Source organism: Pelophylax lessonae (genome assembly GCF_965119305.1).
Source record: "Pelophylax lessonae genome assembly, chromosome: 7".
Classification (NCBI taxonomy): domain Eukaryota; kingdom Metazoa; phylum Chordata; class Amphibia; order Anura; family Ranidae; genus Pelophylax; species Pelophylax lessonae.
The window spans coordinates 186,590,804-186,610,749 of NC_138774.1; the positions used below are offsets into that span (position 1 = coordinate 186,590,804).

A 19,946-nucleotide genomic window follows, 5' to 3' on the forward strand; every position below is an offset into this window, starting at 1 on the left:
TCCCACTATTGTTCCAGTGACAACCCAGAGAGGGCAAATCTCCCTAAAGAAAACACAGGTGGTAATAAAACCCTGAAAAGGTTTCTTATCAATCTCCACTGTATCCCAAAAAAAAAAATTTACTTTAAGCCAGTGAAGTTTTTGAGCTTTATTAGAAGCCAGCAGTTTTATATAACGCAATGGCACACACCAAAAGCAAATATCCGGAATTGGGTTGGAGTTTCCTTTTTTTGAGACGTTTCTGACAGGTCTGCTTTGTTTTTTCTTTTTTCTTTCATTTTGTTTTAGGCAAGGGTACAATGCACCGGCCAATTACTATGCGGATTATTATCAGACTCCGTATGATTATGGAGGTGAGTTCCTTGATCACTTTTTCCTTTTTATTGCATGCTTTGTATAATACTTACATTTTGTATAGCTTATGAGATTTGATAGTATTATCTTGTTCTCTCCATAGATCACTCTAGATGGGAGCGCTATCCTGAAACCTATGATCCTGGCTACAGAGACCCTCGGAGTAGTTACTGGAATTTTGTGTATGCTGCGCGGGAGGACCCTTATAGAAAGGTTCCATATGGTTACACCAGCAGGTCAGTTCCAGACTGGGCTTTTTTGATATTGTAGTCATTACTGTTTGTTTTTAGCTATCATTCCCCACAGATTTATCAGAGCAGATGAGAAAAAGTCATCAAGCTTTACAAACAGCACAAAGGTGTACTCCCTTTTGTTGCCAGCGGTTTAGACCTTAATGGCTGTGTTAAGTTATTTTGAGGGAACAGCAAATTTATACTGTTCTACAAGTTGTACACTCGCTACTTTACATTGTAGCAAAGTGTCATTTTTTTTTTTTTTAATGTTAAATAAATTAGAGGGGGCTCTCGCGCTATCGTGGGAAGTGAGTGACTGGAACTTATGTATCAAAGGCTGCTGCTGACACTTAAAGCTTATCCTTAGCCTTGGACATATAGAAAAATGTAATGTAGTGCTGCGCTGCCTTTCCTAAAGTGCAAAGTGATAAATACAATAAATGAATGAGTGTATGCTATCTTGTGTGTGCAAAGATGCCAAAAGGTTACATAAAATAATAAATACAAATATTGCACAAAATCATTTCATATATTGAATATTGTCCCAAAAAAAGTGATAAGGTGCTACTAGTCCATAATTTTGAGCGAATAATAGTGATCGTATGAGTGGTTTGTGGAGCAGAATGTCTCCACTAATTAGGAGTATAGACCATAAAACGAAAAACTATAAAATTATATCCAACATGCAAAGTATATCAAACAGTGTTTAGTGTCCATATAGTATAGGTGGTCATCCTTTCTCTTCTATTTTTCTTTTTGTGTCCCACCTGTGTTGACGTGCCTCTGCGTTCTATACTGAATGAACATGCCTACCTACAGTATCCTCTCCATGGAACTTATTCCGATATTGCTGTTTTCCTCTTTATTTCTTTTCCATTATTCTACAAACCCATAGCAGGGAAGATGTACATTTGTGTTACCTATGTATAGGGGACTGTCCGTCTCCATCTCAATGGCTTTTTCTACATCTACACACCTATCCATTGTAGCTTATGCATTGTTATATTTTCCAACTTGTTCTTCATTATGTTTTTTTGCTTATATGTTCCATCTTCAATGTATTCATTCGTATGGACCTGTTGTATTTTTATGTCTGTTATACAATAAAAACTTTTGTAAAAGAAACAGGGAAGGAAGAAGAGTATCTGGGCTGCTCTGTGCAAAATCACTGCACAGAGTAGGTAAGTATAACATGTTTGTTATTTTTAACAAAAAAGAGACTTTAGTATCACTTTAATTGGGTTCTCTCTACACTACAGAAATCACCCTTTGAGCCCATCAGGGATATTTCCTAAGAGATTCTTTTCGGTAAAGTAGCCTTTTTGATAGCCATCATAACTGTCAGACGTGTCTCTGAACTGGCAGACCTTTCCTGTAAAGAGCCTTGCCTCATGCTTCACAATGTTGTATTTCATCCAAGATCGTCCTTCCTTTCTTTCAAAGGTGGTTTTAGCATTTTATCTCAATGATTTGTTCTGCCATCCTTGTGTCCTGCTCATAAGCATCCAAAGGGATTTTCTCTACATTATCAGGACTTAATCAGGGCCATTAGAGTACCGTTTCTCACCTAGGGTCCCTCCTGAGGTTGCTAGGGGTTTCTTGAGCAATTAGATCGATCTCCTACTTTCTCTGACCATCAGTGTAAGAGGAGCTATTTTCCACTAACTACCAATGTAAAAGGTCACTTTTACACTGATCAGTGTTAGAGGTCAGCATCATTTTTTACTGTCTGTCTTTTCTGCAGTTATTCCTCATTTTAAGAATATTATTGGAAGAAAAAAAAAAAGTTGGTAGTTTGTAACAAATACATATGCCCTGGGTGTCCGAGTCACTAGATACGGCACACTACTTATTCTTTTATTTAATTATTTAAAACCTTTTAAAAGTTTGCCAGAATGTATTTACCTGAAGGCATGCGCCTACAACCCATCTTGTATAAATAAGTTGCGTTTGTCCTGTACTGTACTCCAAGATATGGAATCTACAGGCTAGTCAAAATTCCTTTTTTCCGTGTTTTTAAGGACACTAGCTCCATCCTCAGACAAAGATTTTACATAAGAGTAAAGTTGTCGGGTTTTTTTTTTTTTTTTTTTTTTTTTGTTTGGGATCACCAAGATATACACTACTTAAAAAAATTAAAGGAACACATTTTAATCGGAGTATAGCATCAAGTCAAACTCCTGGGGGATAGTGATCTGGTCAGTTAGGTAGCAAAGGGGCTTGTTAATCAGTTTCAGCTGCTTTGGTGTTAATGAAATTAGCAGGTGCACTAGATGGGCAACAAGGAGACAACCTCCAAAACAGGAATGTATTTACAGGTGGGGGACATGACAATTTTTTTCCCCCTACTCTTTTCTGACCGTTTTTTCACCAGTTTTGCTTTTGGCAAGGGTCATTGTCACTACTGATAGCATGACGCGTTACCTGGACCCTATAGAGGTTGCACAGGCAGTCTAACTTCTCCAGTATGACTCAATGTGTGCTATTGCCAGAAGGATTGCTGTGTCTCCCAGCACAATCTCAAGAACATGGAGAAGATTCCAGGAGTCAGGCAGTTACTCTAGGAGAGCTAGACAGGGCTGTAGAAGGTACTTAACCCATCAGCAGGACCAGTATCCACGCCTTTGTGCATGGAGGAACAGGGTGAGCACTGCCAGAGCCCTACAAAATGACCTCCAGCAGGCCACTGGTGTGAATGTCTGACCAAACAGCCAGTGACAGACTTCATGAGGGTGGCCTGAGAGCCTGACATCTTCTAGTGGGCCCTGTGCTCAATGTCCAGCACTGCAGAGCTCGACTGACACATTCCTGACCTAAATCCAATTGAACACCTCTGGGACATTATGTTTCGGTCCATCCGACGCCACCAGGTTGCACCTCAGTCTATTCAGGAGCTCTGTGATGCCCTGGTTCAGATCTGGGAAAAAATACCCCTGAACGCCATCCGTCACATTAGGAGCATGTCCCGACATTGTCAAACATGCATACAAGCACGTGGGGGGGCCATACAAACTACTGACTACCATTTTGAGTTACTGCAATGAAATTTCAGCAAAATGGATTAGGCTGCTGCATCATTTTTTCACTTTGATTTTTGGGGTGTCTTTGAATTCAGCTCTCTGTAGGTTGATCATTTTTATCGAACAATGTGGCATCCTTTCGTTCCTAACACATTACCCAGTCCATGTCAGATATCCAGCATTATATTTTTCACTATTGAGATCTGATGTGTTTTCAGAGTGTTCCTTTGGTTTCTTTGAGCAGTGTATATGCCTTCCATTCATGGGAGGTGATCCTAAGAAAGACGAACCTATAAGGGTCCATTCACACTAGCGCGACTTGTCAGGCGACTTGGTCGCCTGACAAGTCGCGGTCGGTCGCTCGCCATAGAGTAGTACAGGACCTGTTCTAATAGGAGCGACACAAGTCGCTCCGACTTAGAAAAAGGGTCCTGTACTACTTTGGGGCGACCTGGAGGCGACTTGCATTGACTTCAATTATATGAAGTCCGTGCAAGTCGCGCCGAGGTCGCGGTGCACGATGTGCACCGCGACTTCACAGGTCGCCCCAGCAAGTGGTGTCGCCCCTGTCTGAATGGGCTCTTAAGCTGCTCTTAATCTACTGTATATACTGATCTCATAGTCATCTTGAAGGTGAAACCAAAGAAAATATTTAACTCGCCTGTTTCCAGACCTATTTTTAGTTTTTTTTTTTTTTTAAATCAAGAAACAAGTTTGAGATGCCAACAATCTGTACACGATTTCAGGTGCATACAAAACAATATAAAAACTAGGGATGCACCGAATGTTCGGCGGCCGAACATTATTCAGCCGAAAATAGAAAAAATAGCACTTTCGGTGTTCGGCCGAATAAGTCAAAAGGCCGAATAATTTTGTGCCGAATAATAGGGCTGAACGATAGTCGATAGGATATCGACTATCGTTCTGTGGCCGTAGGCGATATTCATATCGCCGAGGTCACGATATTTACAGGGGGAAGGGACTCGGAGGAGGACAGGAGGACTCTCAGACTTCCGTGAAGCCGGGACACTTCAGCGGTGAGCATACATACATTACTCTGGTTCCGCTGTGCCGCTACTCACGGCGTGATTGGCTTCCTGAATGTGCCATTGAAAAAACTAGGGAGGAGAGTAAGACTCACTGAATGTGTGGGGCGGGCTGCAGTGCACGAGTGAGTAATGTATGTATGCGGCTGTGCTCCTTTCCAGGCTCCTACTAGTCCACCTCCAGCCTCCTACTACCACCACTATGAGAGACTGTCTGTCACTGTATAATCTGATCGAGTCCACACTGACACTGACACTGACTGACTGTCACTGAGTAATTGATGTTACCACATTAACCCTGACCTGCCCATTGCCCTGTATCTGCAATTAAAATTTACAAGGCTGCCTGCATGCTTCCTGATTTCCATTCCCAGCATCCTTCCCAATCCCTACAGTGTCACTAACATTAACCCTATGGTACAAGGCTGCAGTGTGCACTGAATCCCATTCCCTACAGTAACATTTAGGGAGAGAGAGAGACATGAGAGGACGAGAGAGAGAGAGAGAGGACGAGAGAGAGAGAGAGAGGACGAGAGAGAGAGAGAGGACGAGAGAGAGAGGACGAGAGAGAGAGAGAGGACGAGAGAGAGAGAGAGGACGAGAGAGAGAGAGAGGACAAGAGAGAGAGAGAGGACAAGAGAGAGAGAGAGGACAAGAGAGAGAGAGAGGACAAGAGAGAGAGAGAGGACAAGAGAGAGAGAGAGGACAAGAGAGAGGACAAGAGAGAGAGAGAGGACAAGAGAGAGGACAAGAGAGAGAGAGAGGACAAGAGAGAGAGAGAGGACAAGAGAGAGAGAGAGGACAAGAGAGAGAGAGAGGACAAGAGAGAGAGAGAGGACAAGAGAGAGAGAGAGGACAAGAGAGAGAGAGAGGACAAGAGAGAGAGAGAGGACAAGAGAGAGAGAGAGAGAGAGAGAGAGGACAAGAGAGAGAGAGAGAGAGGACAAGAGAGAGAGAGAGGACAAGAGAGAGAGAGAGAGAGGACAAGAGAGAGAGAGAGAGAGGACAAGAGAGAGAGAGAGAGAGGACAAGAGAGAGAGAGAGAGAGAGGACGAGAGAGAAAGAGAGAGAGAGAGGACGAGAGAGAGAGAGAGAGAGAGAGGACGAGAGAGAGAGAGAGAGGACGAGAGAGAAAGAGAGAGAGAGAGAGGACAAGAGAGAGAGAGAGAGGACAAGAGAGAGAGAGAGAGAGGACAAGAGAGAGAGAGAGAGAGGACAAGAGAGAGAGAGAGAGAGGACAAGAGAGAGGACAAAAAATTGGCAAAATAAATGGAAAAAATGCGAAACACCGCGTTCGGTATTCGGCCTTCGGCCAAACATTTTATTATTCTTCGGCCAAGAATTTCATTTCGGTGCATCCCTACATACATCTGAAGGTTGCAAAATTAACCATCATGCAAACAAATAATACTTATTGTGCTCCCATTTGCCACAATTACAAACAAGTGCAATTCTACCATAGTAGCCTTTCCAGTACCAGATCCGTAGGTGCCAAACCCGGGGTACCAAGCCAGTTACCCCATAATTTTTCAAATTTAAGAGGGGAACCCCTATGCTGATAAGCTTTTCAAGTCGTATTGTATTGCCCATTTGTTCAAGCCACCCAGACCTATTTTTGGTTAAAATGAAATTTCAAACACAAATGCTTTCCCTTCACTCAGGTATGACGTGTATGAAGACCGTTGGCAGTATGATCCACGTTATGTTGGTGGCTTTGATGATGAGATTGATGCACGTAGAGATCTCACCAAAGACGATTTTGATCGGCGCAGCATACACAGTGAGCATTCAGCGCGCAGTGTGCACAGCGAACGAAGCACGCACAGTCGTCGCAGTAGCTTCAGCTCTCGTTCACAACAGGTGTGCTACTTAATAGTATAGTACTTAATAGATGTTAGTTGATTTTATACTTTATTTACAGTGCAATTTGTCTAAACCTTTCTCCAGAGTCAGGTCTACAAAAGCGATCAGGATCTGACGACAAATGTGTACAGCAGCCATCCTGCTAACCCTGCCCTTGGTGACTATTCCTACAGCATGTATGCGAATGAATATAGTACACAGCAACCGTTGGACAACTCTCAGTATGTCTACTCAAGTGGCTCAGAGTGGCAGCCAGTGGAACAAGGTATCTTTCTTAAAATAAGCAGGCAAACCACGGTTTACATATTCCATAGCAAACTGATTCCTGGTTAACCATGTTAAAGTGTTTATGTCATTCCAAAACTTTTTTGCTTTTTCTGGATGAAATGTGGAAGGATTGGAGCCTCTTCTGTGTTTTACTGCTTTATTGTGTTTTTGTTGGAAATATTTCCCCTCATTTACTGCCAAGGTTTTACATGACCTGTAAGGAAGACAAATCTGTGGCTAAGATGCAAACGGCAGTAAAATGCTGATGGGAGATCTAGCTGCTGCTTGCTTTCTTAGGCTTCATGCACACTGCTGCTCCTAAACTCACATTAGGAGCTTTAGGTGTGTGTTTGTTTGTTTTTTTTTTTGTTTTTTTTATGTGACAAAACCCCTGGACTTACCTCAGTAAAAACCAATCTATCCATTCACACATAGGCTTTTACCAGATACAAGGGCTGCAGAGTTTAGTGGCAGTAAAACTCTTCTCTCCTGAGCACATTCAAGATAGGAGTGTTTTGACAGAAAAAAACACCAAACGTGGCAAAAAAGTGTCTAAACTCGCCTAAACGATAGGGGCGTTTAGCGCTTTAGCATTTATTTTAATGGTCAGAACGAATTAAAATTCTGGCTAATGAAATAAATGCCCAAACTCCAAACACTGCTAAATCCACATAGACTGGTTTGAAAAAATGCAGCATAGGCGAGGTTATAACACGAATTTTCTCTTGTCAGGAGAAACTGCGTTAAAAATAAACCAGTGCGCATGAGAGACACTTTACAGAAAAAACATTTTTTACTTTCAATGTTTTTAAGAAAAAAAAAATGGTCTGTGTTGCTTTGGGGATTTTAACTCACTTTGTCTGGTAAAGACGACGTCTTCTACCTGTAAAAAATAAAAAAGTGAATGAGGAGGTAATCGCTCTGCAGGAGCTCCAGATAGCAGTAAAAAGACAGAGTTCCTAATACAATCTATCCAAATCAAAGAAGAACTATAGTTTTGGTGGGACAATATGGTAGAGCTGCACGATTAATCGTATGAAAATCGCGATCTCGATTCACCCCCCCTGACGATCTAAACCTGACATATGCTCGATTCTTTGCATAGCAGAGAGAACAGCTGTGGAAAAAAAAAAAAAGCCTCCCGGCAAACGCCTATCAGCATTAGTCTCCCAGTAACTATAAACAAAATGATTACATTGTGGTGTCCTTTTATGAAATGGAGATGAGCAGTGATCCTGCTGATCAGAGCTCATTTCCGATCATTCTCAGTTTATGAAACAAATGATCGAGGGAGAACATGTTCTCCGCTGATCATCTCTTCACATAGGAATCTGTCATTGACAGACATAGAAACAGCCAGGCTATGAAGCTGCGATCCCCGCACTTCACTGGCGATCTGGGTCAGAATTCACACTCCCGGGTTCACCAGCCTGGAGCTTGTGAAGCGGGAGTGAAGACAGAATCGGGGGAGAACTGAGGGGGAAAAAGGAAGATTATGGACTTCCTCCTTCTTCGTTCAGACCCCCCAACACAGTAATCATGTCCCCCTGCCATATTTATGTATGTATATATATATATATATATATATATATATATATATATATATATATATACACACACACATACATGGAGATATATATTTAATGTGTGTGTGTGTATGTATGTGTGTATATGTGTGTGTGTGTGTGTATATATATGTGTATATATATATATATATATATATATATATATATATATATATATATATATATATATATATATATATATATATATATATATATATATATACACACACAATGTATGTGTGTGTGTATTCAGTGTGTGTGTATATGTATATGTATATATATATATATATATATATATACAATGTATGTGTGTGTGTATTCAGTGTGTGTGTGTGTGTGTGTGTGTGTGTATATGTATATGTATATGTATATATATATATATATATATATATATATATATATTTATGTAAGGGGACTATTATTTATTAACCTCGTGTACTCAGCAGTGATAATTTATCTCTGCTTGTTAAAGCGCGCCAGGGATTTTCATACTACTGTAATCTCGCTTTGTCTCACGAGATTAGATGCCCCATTGACTTCTACACAGATCTCCGAGAAAACCGTTCTCCTCTGATCACCCTGGGCGAACTGAAGTTCTCCGATTCATAAAAAGGGTGCCAGATGTGATCATTTTCCCCGGAGAACTGTAGAGAAGCCAACGGAGAAAAAAATTCACCCGTTCATAAAAGTACACCTTAATCTTTTCCTTCCCTCTGCCAGGGAAAACCTCTTAAAGACTAGACCTTTTTCTGACAATTGTTGCTTGCAAGTTAAAAATCATTTTTTTTTTGCTAGAAAAGTACTTGGAACCCCCAAACATTTTATATATTTTTATATTTTTTTAGCAGAGACCCTACAGAATAAAATGGCGATTGTTGTAATATTTTATGTCACACTGTATTTGCGCAGCAGTCTTTCAAACGCAAGTAATAGACTTAAATTAATAAAAAAAAAAAAACGTAACCGTAAAGTTATCCCAATTTTTTTTTTTGTTACACAGAGAATCGTGATCTTTATTCCAAGCTAAAAAAATCGTGATTCTCATTTTGGCCAGAATCGTGCAGCTCTACAATATGGTACACTTCAAAGCGTACTCAAACAATAATGTAAAATATTGCAGCTTACTAATCTTTAAATGTTGTAGTTGCATTACTTTTTTTCTTCAGGCTTTTACTCCTATATTGTTACTTGTAATCTTGCAAATAACACCCTTCCTGTCCCTAGGGTGCCTGCGCTCACTAAAGACACTGTATCTATAAATGGTGCCATGGTGGCTATGGGACAGGTCTACAAACCTGTCTTCCATCTCCATTTTATATGAGGTTCAGGGAAATTTAGTTTACAGAGGATAGCTTGAAAGTCAAATAACATTGTTTATATATAAGTTCAATTCTTGTGACGTGAGGACAGTGTTTCTGAAAAGATAAACAGCAAATTTCTGTACTTGCTGAAAATGTTAGTCTGAAACATGAAAAATACTGTAGCCAACAAGACTGGTAATCTGCTATATATTTAATTTTCCCAAGTCATCTTCCAAGGTTTAGATATCCTTTTAATGAGTTTTGGTCTTAGAAATGGCATGTTTTAAAAACTAGATTTTTTACAAAGAGTCTTTGTTTTTCTTTGTAGTTCCTTCCAGGCCTCTTACCCCAGAAAAGTTTGGAAGCCCTCATGTTTGTGCCAGGTTTGGCCCTGGAGGTCACCTGATCAAAGTGCTTCCCAACCTCCCTTCAGACGGACAGCCCACACTTGTAGAAATCCACAACATGGAGGTAAAGATTCTGAGTTTGCCTCTCTTGTGGGTTAGGTTATTTTGGGCATTCGCAGTACTAGTTCCCTGTCAATATTTTGCAATCCTTTTTTTTTTTTTTTCCCCCCTTTCCTGAACGTTTTCCTGGTTTTTGACTGACTGTACCTGACTATTTTCCAGATTATCCTGCAGAGCTGTCCTGAACAAGAGCAGATGAGAGCGTTTCCTGGACCTTTGGTCAAGTATGTTAGTCTGTGGAGTTATCCTGCAACTGTAGAAGTGATTGAATTAATCTGTGACCATAGTGTTAATTCATACCTAACTCATAAAATTGTTTTAAGGTTTTTCATCCTGTATAATAGACTATGGGATGTATGCCCTGCCACCACCAAGTTGAACACTAAGAAATCAGAAGGCTTTGCTCCTTCTATGGGCAATATGTTTCCTGCACAGCCAGCCTTGTCTTGTTGCATCTTTCATCATATCTATAAGACCACCATCTATTGGTATTCTGCCAGTGGTTTTTACCTTCCTCTATTGTTAGTGTTCTCCTGGTTTTTGCAAATGGACATTGAGCAAAGGCTGGCTCTGACCACTTTCAAAGGACACATTTCCCCTTTGTTCTTTTCAAACAGCCATTGATGTCTCATTTCTTTATATGCAGCTTTGTGTGGGTAGCCACTAATGTTCTTTCACCTGTTAAACATTCTACTTAATCTGATCCTGTTTGCTTTTCATGGTCTCCACTTGTGCTACTGCATGAGGTACCTTTTTTTAAAGGACCTGCTTTACTTGGTTGCATTTCTGCTCATCATTACCTTTGCAAGTGGAGTGTCCAAGTTACCTTTTCCTGGCAATCGAAAATAATATAAGATTGACACAGTTCTGCCCCCTTTTGTGCAACTATTTCCAATTTAAAGGCAATTGCTCCTCGTGCTCTGCAGTGAGATCAGTTGAACTCTTCCTGAACTACGCAGCTATTCTGCTTCCATCAGGTGAATTCAGTGTTTTTCATAACTGAAAAACCTCACAAGGGCTCTCCATCTTCCAGTGCCACTATCGTGCAGTGGATTTGCTAGACATTTTGTTCAGTGGTGTTCAATTAGATGGATTTCTCCCTGTTACTGTCATTCCACTAGTGCAGTGGGAACATCTTTGGCTGTTTAACCTCAGAGGTTTGCCTTTTAGAAATATTGACCAAGTCCTATTGTGCGACTGAGGCCTTCATTTTGAAAGGTCTTACACGCAGCAGTTTGGTCAACCAAAGTTTAAAAGTGACTCCTTGTATTCCTTACATGCAGTGGAGGGCGTGCAACTGCTGGCCATGGCACCTTAAGGTAGGTTAACATATATATTTTGTGTGTGTCACCGGCGCAAAATAAACCTAAACTATACCCTCCACACTCCGGTATGCCGGCCATGTGACCGATGCCGGTAGGGGTGTGGTTCTCTCTGGGACCGGCCATCCTGAAACGTACACTGATGCGCTATATATTATCATTTCTCGCATACGGCTATGTTTATCTGATTTACGCCTCATGTAACGCTGTTTTCTTGATGCTCGGCTGTATTTCAATTAACTGCCTTTTGTTGACTTGTATGCCTTTTATCCCTTCAATAAACATTGAATTTACAAAAAAATAAATAAACCTAAACTAAAATTATTTGGTCTCCTATGCCAGTAGGGGCTCAACATATTAAATTGGTGTCCTGTTTTAAATATCTTGGGATATGGATATATCCTCAGATAAAAAATTACCTAAAATAGAACTTGTCCCCATCTTACACAAATTAAAAACCAAAAGTAAAATCTGGTCTAAGTTGCCTCTGTTGGTGGGTCGTGCAAACCTTATCAAAATGTTCTGGGCTCCCCAAATGCTTTACGTACTTCACAATTCGCCTATCTGGATACCCCTATCATGGTTCAAACAAATAGACTGCTTATTTTGCACGTTGATTTAGAAGGGTAGTGCATCTAGGATAGGACTTTACACACTCCAGAGACCTAGGGACGCAAGTGGGCTAGCGGTGCCCCGTCCGAAGATCTACTTTATTGCTTCCCAATTCGCTGGATGGGGAGAGATAGAATGGAATGACCCTATACAAGCTTTATTGTTTGGGGGCAACACGCGGTATCACCTGTGTGCCCAATTGGAGTCTGGGGTATTTGCCCAAGACAAGTCGTGCCCAATGCGATTACTTGTGTATAAAACCTGGCAGGCAATGAAGCTCATATTAATACGATGGGGTGTCAGGATTATGCACCGATCTGTGGAAAAAAATTATGAGCTTAATAAACTACAGGTAGTTGATGGGGCTTTCTTTCATCCCACAATTATATTTTTGTAGTGTATTAAGGTCATTCCAGGATCTGAGCCTTATCAGTTCCCCCGCCAGGACTTTTTCAAATACAGATTACAGTAATTACAGTTACGATATGCACTTCAATCCCAATTTAAAAAGATGGAGGAAATTGTGAAACCTATGGCAGTGTTGTCCCTCCTAGCAGCGGCTGGGGAGAAAAGAGGCCTTATTTCCTCGCTATATAGCAAATTGCTGAGCTGTGTACAGGTCAGGATGTAAAGACTGGGCCGGGTAGAACAGGATGGAAGAGGGACCTGGGGGATATTTCAGATGAGGAATGGCAAAATATTTTGGAGAAGGTCCATATGTGTCCCTGTCACCTGCACAACGATTGACACAATTGTTCATCGTGCACAGAACCTATCACACACCTGGTAAGTTATTCCGGTGGGATAGGAGGAACTGTCCAAGGTGTCAACAATTACCAGCTGACAACCTCCACATGGAGATGTCCCAAATTATTCAAATACTAGAAGGAAATAGTGACTACATTAAACAGGGTGTTAGCGATACAGATTACCTTGGATCCTAGGATATGTCTAATAAGCTGCTTTAACGAAGAAACGCTAATACCCGAGCTTGTCGTACCACTCAACAGATTATTATTTATAGCCTGAAAAAGTATTGCTATGAAATGGATGTCCCCTAGCCCACCTTCCCATGAGGACTGGCGACTCCAAGTGAATGATTCCCTACTAAGAGAACAAAAAATATATAAGCACAGGGGTACACCACAAAAGTTTATAAACTATGGGAGTCGTGGTTGGCAGCACCTGGCCTGGCCCCTCTCTCCCGAATTTCCTTTAGGCTTCTTTCACACGGAGCGGACCGTATTGCGATCCGCTCCGGCACTTTTTTTTTTTTTACGAACACGTATGACACTTGTGTCATCCGGTCCGCATATCATCCCATCTGTTTGCGGATGATATACGGACATAATGTATGTCTATGGGATTGCGGATGTCAGCGGATGACACCGCTGACATCAGATTTTGCGTCCTTTCCATTTTTTAAACGGACGAAAAATGGGGTTCTGTTCCAAAAAACGGAACAGAACTGAAAGGACGCAAATCGGATGTCAGCGGATAGTCATCCGCAATCCCATTGACATGCATTATGTCCGTATATCACCCGCAAACGGATGGGGTGATATACGGACATACGGAACACCCGTGTGAAAGAGGCCTTAGACTATTGCACTGTGGATACATTTTGTAACAAGGACAACAGCAGTCTACGTGGAAATGATAGTGCATAACCTTGTCATCCGAGATGTTATGTAACAATAATATGTAGGGTTTGACCATATTGTTTTTCTTGTTGATCTCTTTTCTGGCTGTTTTTTTTCTCTTAGTGTTGGCCTGTATACTTGAAAAAACACTAATCAAAAGTATTGTATTTTTTTTTTTTTATTTGGTTTGCTGCAGCTAAAGTGACTGCATACCACAGGAATGTAAATCAATAAAGAATTTGTGAGTAGCTGCGCTAACCTCAAATATACAAACAACAATCTTTCTACACATTTACTTCACTGGTATGGTGATGTGCAACCAAAGCCCCAATAACGATGATGTGAACAATGTGTCCCCAACGCTATTACAAACTGATATATCAAATCTCATATGCAAGCTTGTATGTTACAAAAAAACATTGGCATGAGTTATCAAAGTGTCCATTATTTCATTCTGTGCCAGAAAGTAAATCTTATTCATGCAGTTCTCCAACCCGTTATGTGGGAATCCACCACCTTCCAAAATGCGCACTTAAGAGCAGATGGTGTAATATAGGCCTTAACAATATTATGCCTCTGTGGGTCCCTCCTATAGGTTTTGCTTGTGGTCCTGACAGCTGTAGCAATGCTCCACTAGGTCCCAATCTGTTCAACTTAGGTCCCCTCTCATGCGTTCATAAAGTAAATAGCCATCATTGCACAACTTCCATATAAACTATTTATTGAAACGTTAAAAATATATATACCCTCACATTTGGTGGTGTCCTTAGCTTGGCACCAAGTCTATCCAGTGGTCTCTAAGGCCGTGCAATCACCGCTCCGTGTATTGGAGCTGGCGTACGCTCCATGCCTCAATTTCGTTAACGCGACAGGAACCGGAGGTACGTCATCCACGCCACTATGCGTTTGACAATTACACATGCGGCGTCGTGAGCTTCCTGTTGACATTCATGTGAAAGTTGCTCAATGATGGCTATTATTTACTCTATGAACGCATGAGGGGGGACCGAAGTGGGACAGATTGGGACCTTGTGGAGCATTGCTATTGCTATCGCAACCTATAGAAGGTACCCAGGGAGGCATAATATTAAGGGCTTATTTAATGGAAGTATTTGAGGCACGATCTGGACAGGGTGATGCCACATCCCATAAAAAAAATACATACATACATACATACATACATACATACATACACCGAATAGCTGAAAGGGGGAAGGAATCAAAACAGTAGGACTTTTAAAGGCATCTATTTGACTGATCTCAAGAGGAATATACACTTAGATAAAATATATATAATAACAAGTTTATTGTGCAAAAAAATTCATATTTCATAAAAACCATCGTGCAAATATACATGAACGGCCATGTAACAGTATGCTCCTAAAATCAAGGGAACCCTTATGCATAACAGACATAACATGTTTGATATATTTCATTCCAACTGTGGGAATGGTCAGACTTAACAGTTTTTAAAGTATGCAGGGTTCACTTGTAGTGGAATCGTAACCAGAGAATTGCTACGCGTTTCACTCCGCAGCTTCTTCAGGCGATTCCTTGGAGTTGTAGTGACAACAGCATTAGATGTCCTCTATTCTCCCCATATGTGAGCTTAAAGGGTTGCCAGGAGCATGTGACTGTTCCAGAGGGACTATACCATATGTGTCTCCTCTTTTGTGGAACCCAAATTTTTGATGCTTGGTGCCGATCCCAGTGTGTGAACCGCCAGCCTCTCTGGGAGATGCTCCTGGCAACCCTTTAAGCTCACATATGAGGAGAATAGAGGACACCTAATGCTGGTGTCACTACAACTACACAAAATTGCCTGAAGAAGCTGCGTAGCGATTCTCTGGTTACGCTTCCACTACAAGTGAACCCTGCATACTTTAAAAACTGTTCAGTCTGACCATTCCCATGGTCCAAATCGAATATATCAAACATGTTGTCTGTTATGCATAAGGGTTCCCTTGATTTAGGAGCATACTGTTACATGATCGTTAATGTATGTTTGCGCAATGGTTTTTATGAAATTATATGAATTTTTTGTACAATAAACTTATTAAGGCCTATATTACACCATCTGCTGGGGAGTGCGCATTTTGGCAGGGGGTGGATTCACACCCAATCGGGTGAAGCACTGCATAAATAATATTTACTTTCTGGCACAGAATGAAATAATGGACACTTTGATTTCTCATGTATGGTAAATGTTTTTTGTAACGCACAAGTTTGCATATGAGATTTGATATATCGGTTTGTAATAGCGTTGGGGACACATTGTTAACAACATCGTTGTTGGGGCTTTGGTTGCAATTCACCATAGTGATGAAGTAAATGTGTAGACAGACTGTTTTTATATTTGAGGTTAGCGTAGCTACTCGCAAATTCTTTATAGGTTAACATATATAGGTGTGGGAATGCTTGTAAATCACACACATTCCCGCAGCTGAAGGCAAACTGCGTTGCTGAAATAAATTCTTATTGGCAGCTCCAAACAACTAAAAACACAGCGTGTTCCTTGTGGCTGCAGTTTTAAAATGGTGTACGGACCTTTTGTTTGCATTTCCCGCAGGTACGGCATCCTATTCAAATAAATGGGCTGCTTTGCCTACGTAAACACGACCTGCACCAATTGCATAGGCGTGAATCTAGCCTTAACTAAGATGTTTCAGGGGAACAATCACAAGTGTGGAGGAACAATTCATCAGTAGTATTTTGGCTTATTTCTTTACCTTCCTGCAAGGTTTTTTTATGCATCGAATGAGGCTTTACCATTGCCTGGCAGTTGCTTGCATAATGAGCCATTTTCTCTGCCCCATATTTGAGACTGATGTGGGGAATATCCCAGTGGTCTACTGGCACTTATGATCCCCCCAACTTGTGCAGATATTCTACCATAGCCAAGAATTAGCAATATGCACCTTTGTTTCTATGGCATCTGGCCCCCCTTCTCCTCTTTTCCTAATTCTAAATTTCCTCAGTCTATAGAAAAAAATCATTCCTAACACTATGTAGTTGGCTGACAACTTCTCAAATGTTATATGGCCCTGATGGGCAGTACCTGAGGTGACGTCACCATGTAAATCGGCCACCGGTCAGAAGGACTGTGTTGCCGAGTCTTTGTTTTAGCTGCAGCTATTGCTATTCTTTTATCTACAGAAATGTGAGTGTAATTAGTGTTTTTTGTTACCTACTACACTGAGTTTTCATATTATAAATACCCCCTGATACTGAAAGTAGAATTGAGGAGCCGAGGATATCTGAGGCCATTACAACCAGTGCGGATTTGTTTGGGATATAGTCCTTTAAATTCCTATTTGGCTTTTTTCATTAATTTGAAATCCAACAACTTTTGGTAAGCAATCACTTACCTTCATTTCCACTTGACGTTTGAGGAGCCTTCTGTCTGCTTGTCTCTTCTCTCTGGAGTCATTTCGGGAAGCATCGCCATCCTTTTGCACCCTTAATGGACTTTTTTCATCCATTTATTTAATTTCACACATTTATTGTCCCTTGTGTATGAGTAATTTTTTGTAATCACTATATGTTATCCTTTTACTTGATCATAAGCGCTGCACTTTGTTTTGCATTGTGTTGATTGGGTTAGTATCTATTGACCTGTGTCAGCAGCTGTCGTTTTATTTTCTTTCACTTTGTCTAGCGCAGATTTTCACATTTATATTAATGATAGTTGATATGCCATGTTGATGGTGGCATTGTCTGACTGTACCTGAATTTGGTGTCTCATTAGAACGGAGATCCATGCTGGAGTGACAGCCTAGGAGCTATGAGCTCCAAGATGTTAATGTTCTCCTCCCTTGACCCTGTTTCTTGAACTGTCAAGGAGTGGAAGACTCCTCCCCAGCCTGACAGACTTGTGTCTGTTGTAATAACCTTCTACTTGTTGTAGTGTTAGGATTTCCCCACTGTCAGTTTGAAGTAGTGATCCAGCAGGACAAGAAATTTCTTGTTTTAGAAGATAAAGCATGGGTAGACCTAAGGAAAGGGCTTGCTTTTTCCATGCTGATAGAATGTTTAGTTGGAGAGTTCTTGAATGGAATTGAGTGAAGGGTAGTGCCTCAAAGGGTTCCACCATTAGATCCAGAACTCCTTCTGGCAAATCTTACTGTGGGAGTTCTTTTCTGTCTCAGTTGTCAAGCATGAGCTCTTAGAGGAAAATATTTTATTTTTTGGAAGAAAGAGCTTTGCATGAGATTTTTCTAGAATTAGATCCAGATATTCTAGACGCGTGGAGGGCTGGAGCACAGATAAACCAAAAGGCATTGCAACAATTTGAAAATGGTCATCTGCAATTGCAAAGTGTAGAAAACACTGATGTGGTGGGTTAATGGGAACATGTAGATAGGCATCCTGGATTTCCACTAATGCCATGTGTTCCCTTCATCTCAAAGGCCATTACTGACCCTGCTGAATCTATATGATTTTTTGGAATGTTTGAGGGACTTTTAGTCCTGCATAGGACAGATACCTCAGTTTGGGCTTTGCAACCTTGAACAGGTTTAAGTCGAATCCCTTGATCCTGTCCTAGGGCGGTACAGGTACAATGATTCCCTGGGGCCCAAAGTGATTAAGGGCTTTTTGCTAATCTGACTGCTCTTGGACAGTCTTTGGTTGCTTTGACAGAAGAAAGAAGTGGAGAGCTGATTGAACCCACCGGTCTGGGACATCTGTGGTCCAGAGGGATGCAAACTGTAAAGGAAGTTGCCCCCCCCCCCTCCCACTTTTAGCAGCGTGGGTGCACCATCATTTCAGGTCGTGTCCACAGCGTGGGGTCAGGTAACTGCTTCAAAGGTTTTAGAAGTTGCACTGATTCACATTTCTGGTAATGGAAGATGGTGAAGGAGATGATGGTTTCTTTAGACAATGAGGCTGATAAACTTCTTAGAGGAAGTAGATGTCCATCTTTAAGTTTTACCTATAGGTAAGCCTATATTAAGGCTTACTTATAGGTAGTGTAAATATCTCCTAAATATGTACCGTTTAGGAGATGTATACTGAGCTAGCAGCCAGTTACCTCACAGGCGCAAGCGCTCTGAAAGAACGGCCGCTCCTGCCATTTCTTCAGAGCAGAGTGCTGTGACTGGCTGCTCTCATACACATGCGTTGGAGTGACGTCATTGCGGCTCCGGCCAGTCTCAGACCCGAAAGGAAGACTGGGTATAGAGGGATGCTGCCTTCAGCGTTGGCATCTCTGGAGCGCTTTGTTTTCAGGTAAGTTTAACATAATGTGCTAGTATGCGATGCATACTAGCACATTATGCCTTTGCCTTGCAGATAAGTAAAAAAAAAAAGTGCAGCGGTTTTCAACCGCTTTTAAGGAAAATACAAATTATCCACGTAAGAAAAATGTACATGTTTCTATGCAAGTCGCATTTAGTGACCCACCTTTTCCCTTCCTAATGGAGTAGCCCTTGGGCTCTTTGTATAGTTTAGGGGATACTCATATTGACACTCTGCCTCTCTCAGATTTCTTTTGTGATTTGATCTTGTAATGTGGTCATATATGGTCACTGTAGGTCTAATACAGTGTACTATGTTTTGGTGCTGTTTATATTGGGCAAAAAATGAAAAACCTAACGAATAAGAAAAGAAATATCAGTAAATGGGGTTGGGTTTGAATCCGTCAGCGTATTGTCTGTATCTTCCTGTTCTGCTAACAATTCCCCCTCGTTTCTTGTCAGTGGAACAGGAAGTTGGGCCTAGAAGAAAAATGTTCCTGGAATCTGGGAATTGCAGTTGTTAAACTGCTTGAGTTGTTTTTCATCTTTGTAGTTTATTTGGTTCAAAATTCATATTTCATTCTCCATTTATATCTGCAGGGATGAAACCCACAAAGTTGATGTCATTAATTTTGCACAAAACAAAGCCAAAGAGTGCACGCAGAATGAAAACCTGATGGACCAGGAATCGGCCCGCCTGCTCTGGGATTTTATCGTTCTTCTGTGCAGACAGAATGGAGTAAGTTGTGTGTCGAATGATGCTGGGGACATATTCGGTGGTTTCCAACAGTTTAAAACCAAATGCACTGGACTAAAACACAACAGCCGTTTGTTCATGTTATAGGGAAATAACGATAGGGATGGCCAGTTGTTCGACGTAACTAAAAGGATGCCGTATTGAATAACAAGAAATTACTGTTGAGCATCTGAAAGAGAGTGCAAAAATGTAAATGGAGGAACCTTTTCTAGCTTTCATTTTCTTCACTAGGTTAAACTAATGCTCATAAGGTGTCTAA

At 41.1% G+C, this 19,946-nt stretch overlaps 1 protein-coding gene across 5 annotated transcripts in view; it reads left to right on the forward strand.

Moving 5' to 3' along the window:
- The window catches only part of SEC16A (SEC16 homolog A, endoplasmic reticulum export factor), a 440,683-nt gene that overhangs the window by 26,464 nt on the left and 394,273 nt on the right, over positions 1-19,946 (forward strand). For all 5 annotated transcript variants that reach the window (XM_082262809.1, XM_082262805.1, XM_082262807.1 and 2 more), the window contains exons 4-10: positions 289-353; positions 458-590; positions 6,315-6,513; positions 6,601-6,781; positions 9,978-10,120; positions 10,279-10,340; positions 19,531-19,669. In XM_082262809.1, the coding sequence (XP_082118935.1) occupies positions 289-353; positions 458-590; positions 6,315-6,513; positions 6,601-6,781; positions 9,978-10,120; positions 10,279-10,340; positions 19,531-19,669 (922 nt within the window). The remainder of the gene's footprint in view (positions 1-288; positions 354-457; positions 591-6,314; positions 6,514-6,600; positions 6,782-9,977; positions 10,121-10,278; positions 10,341-19,530; positions 19,670-19,946) is intronic.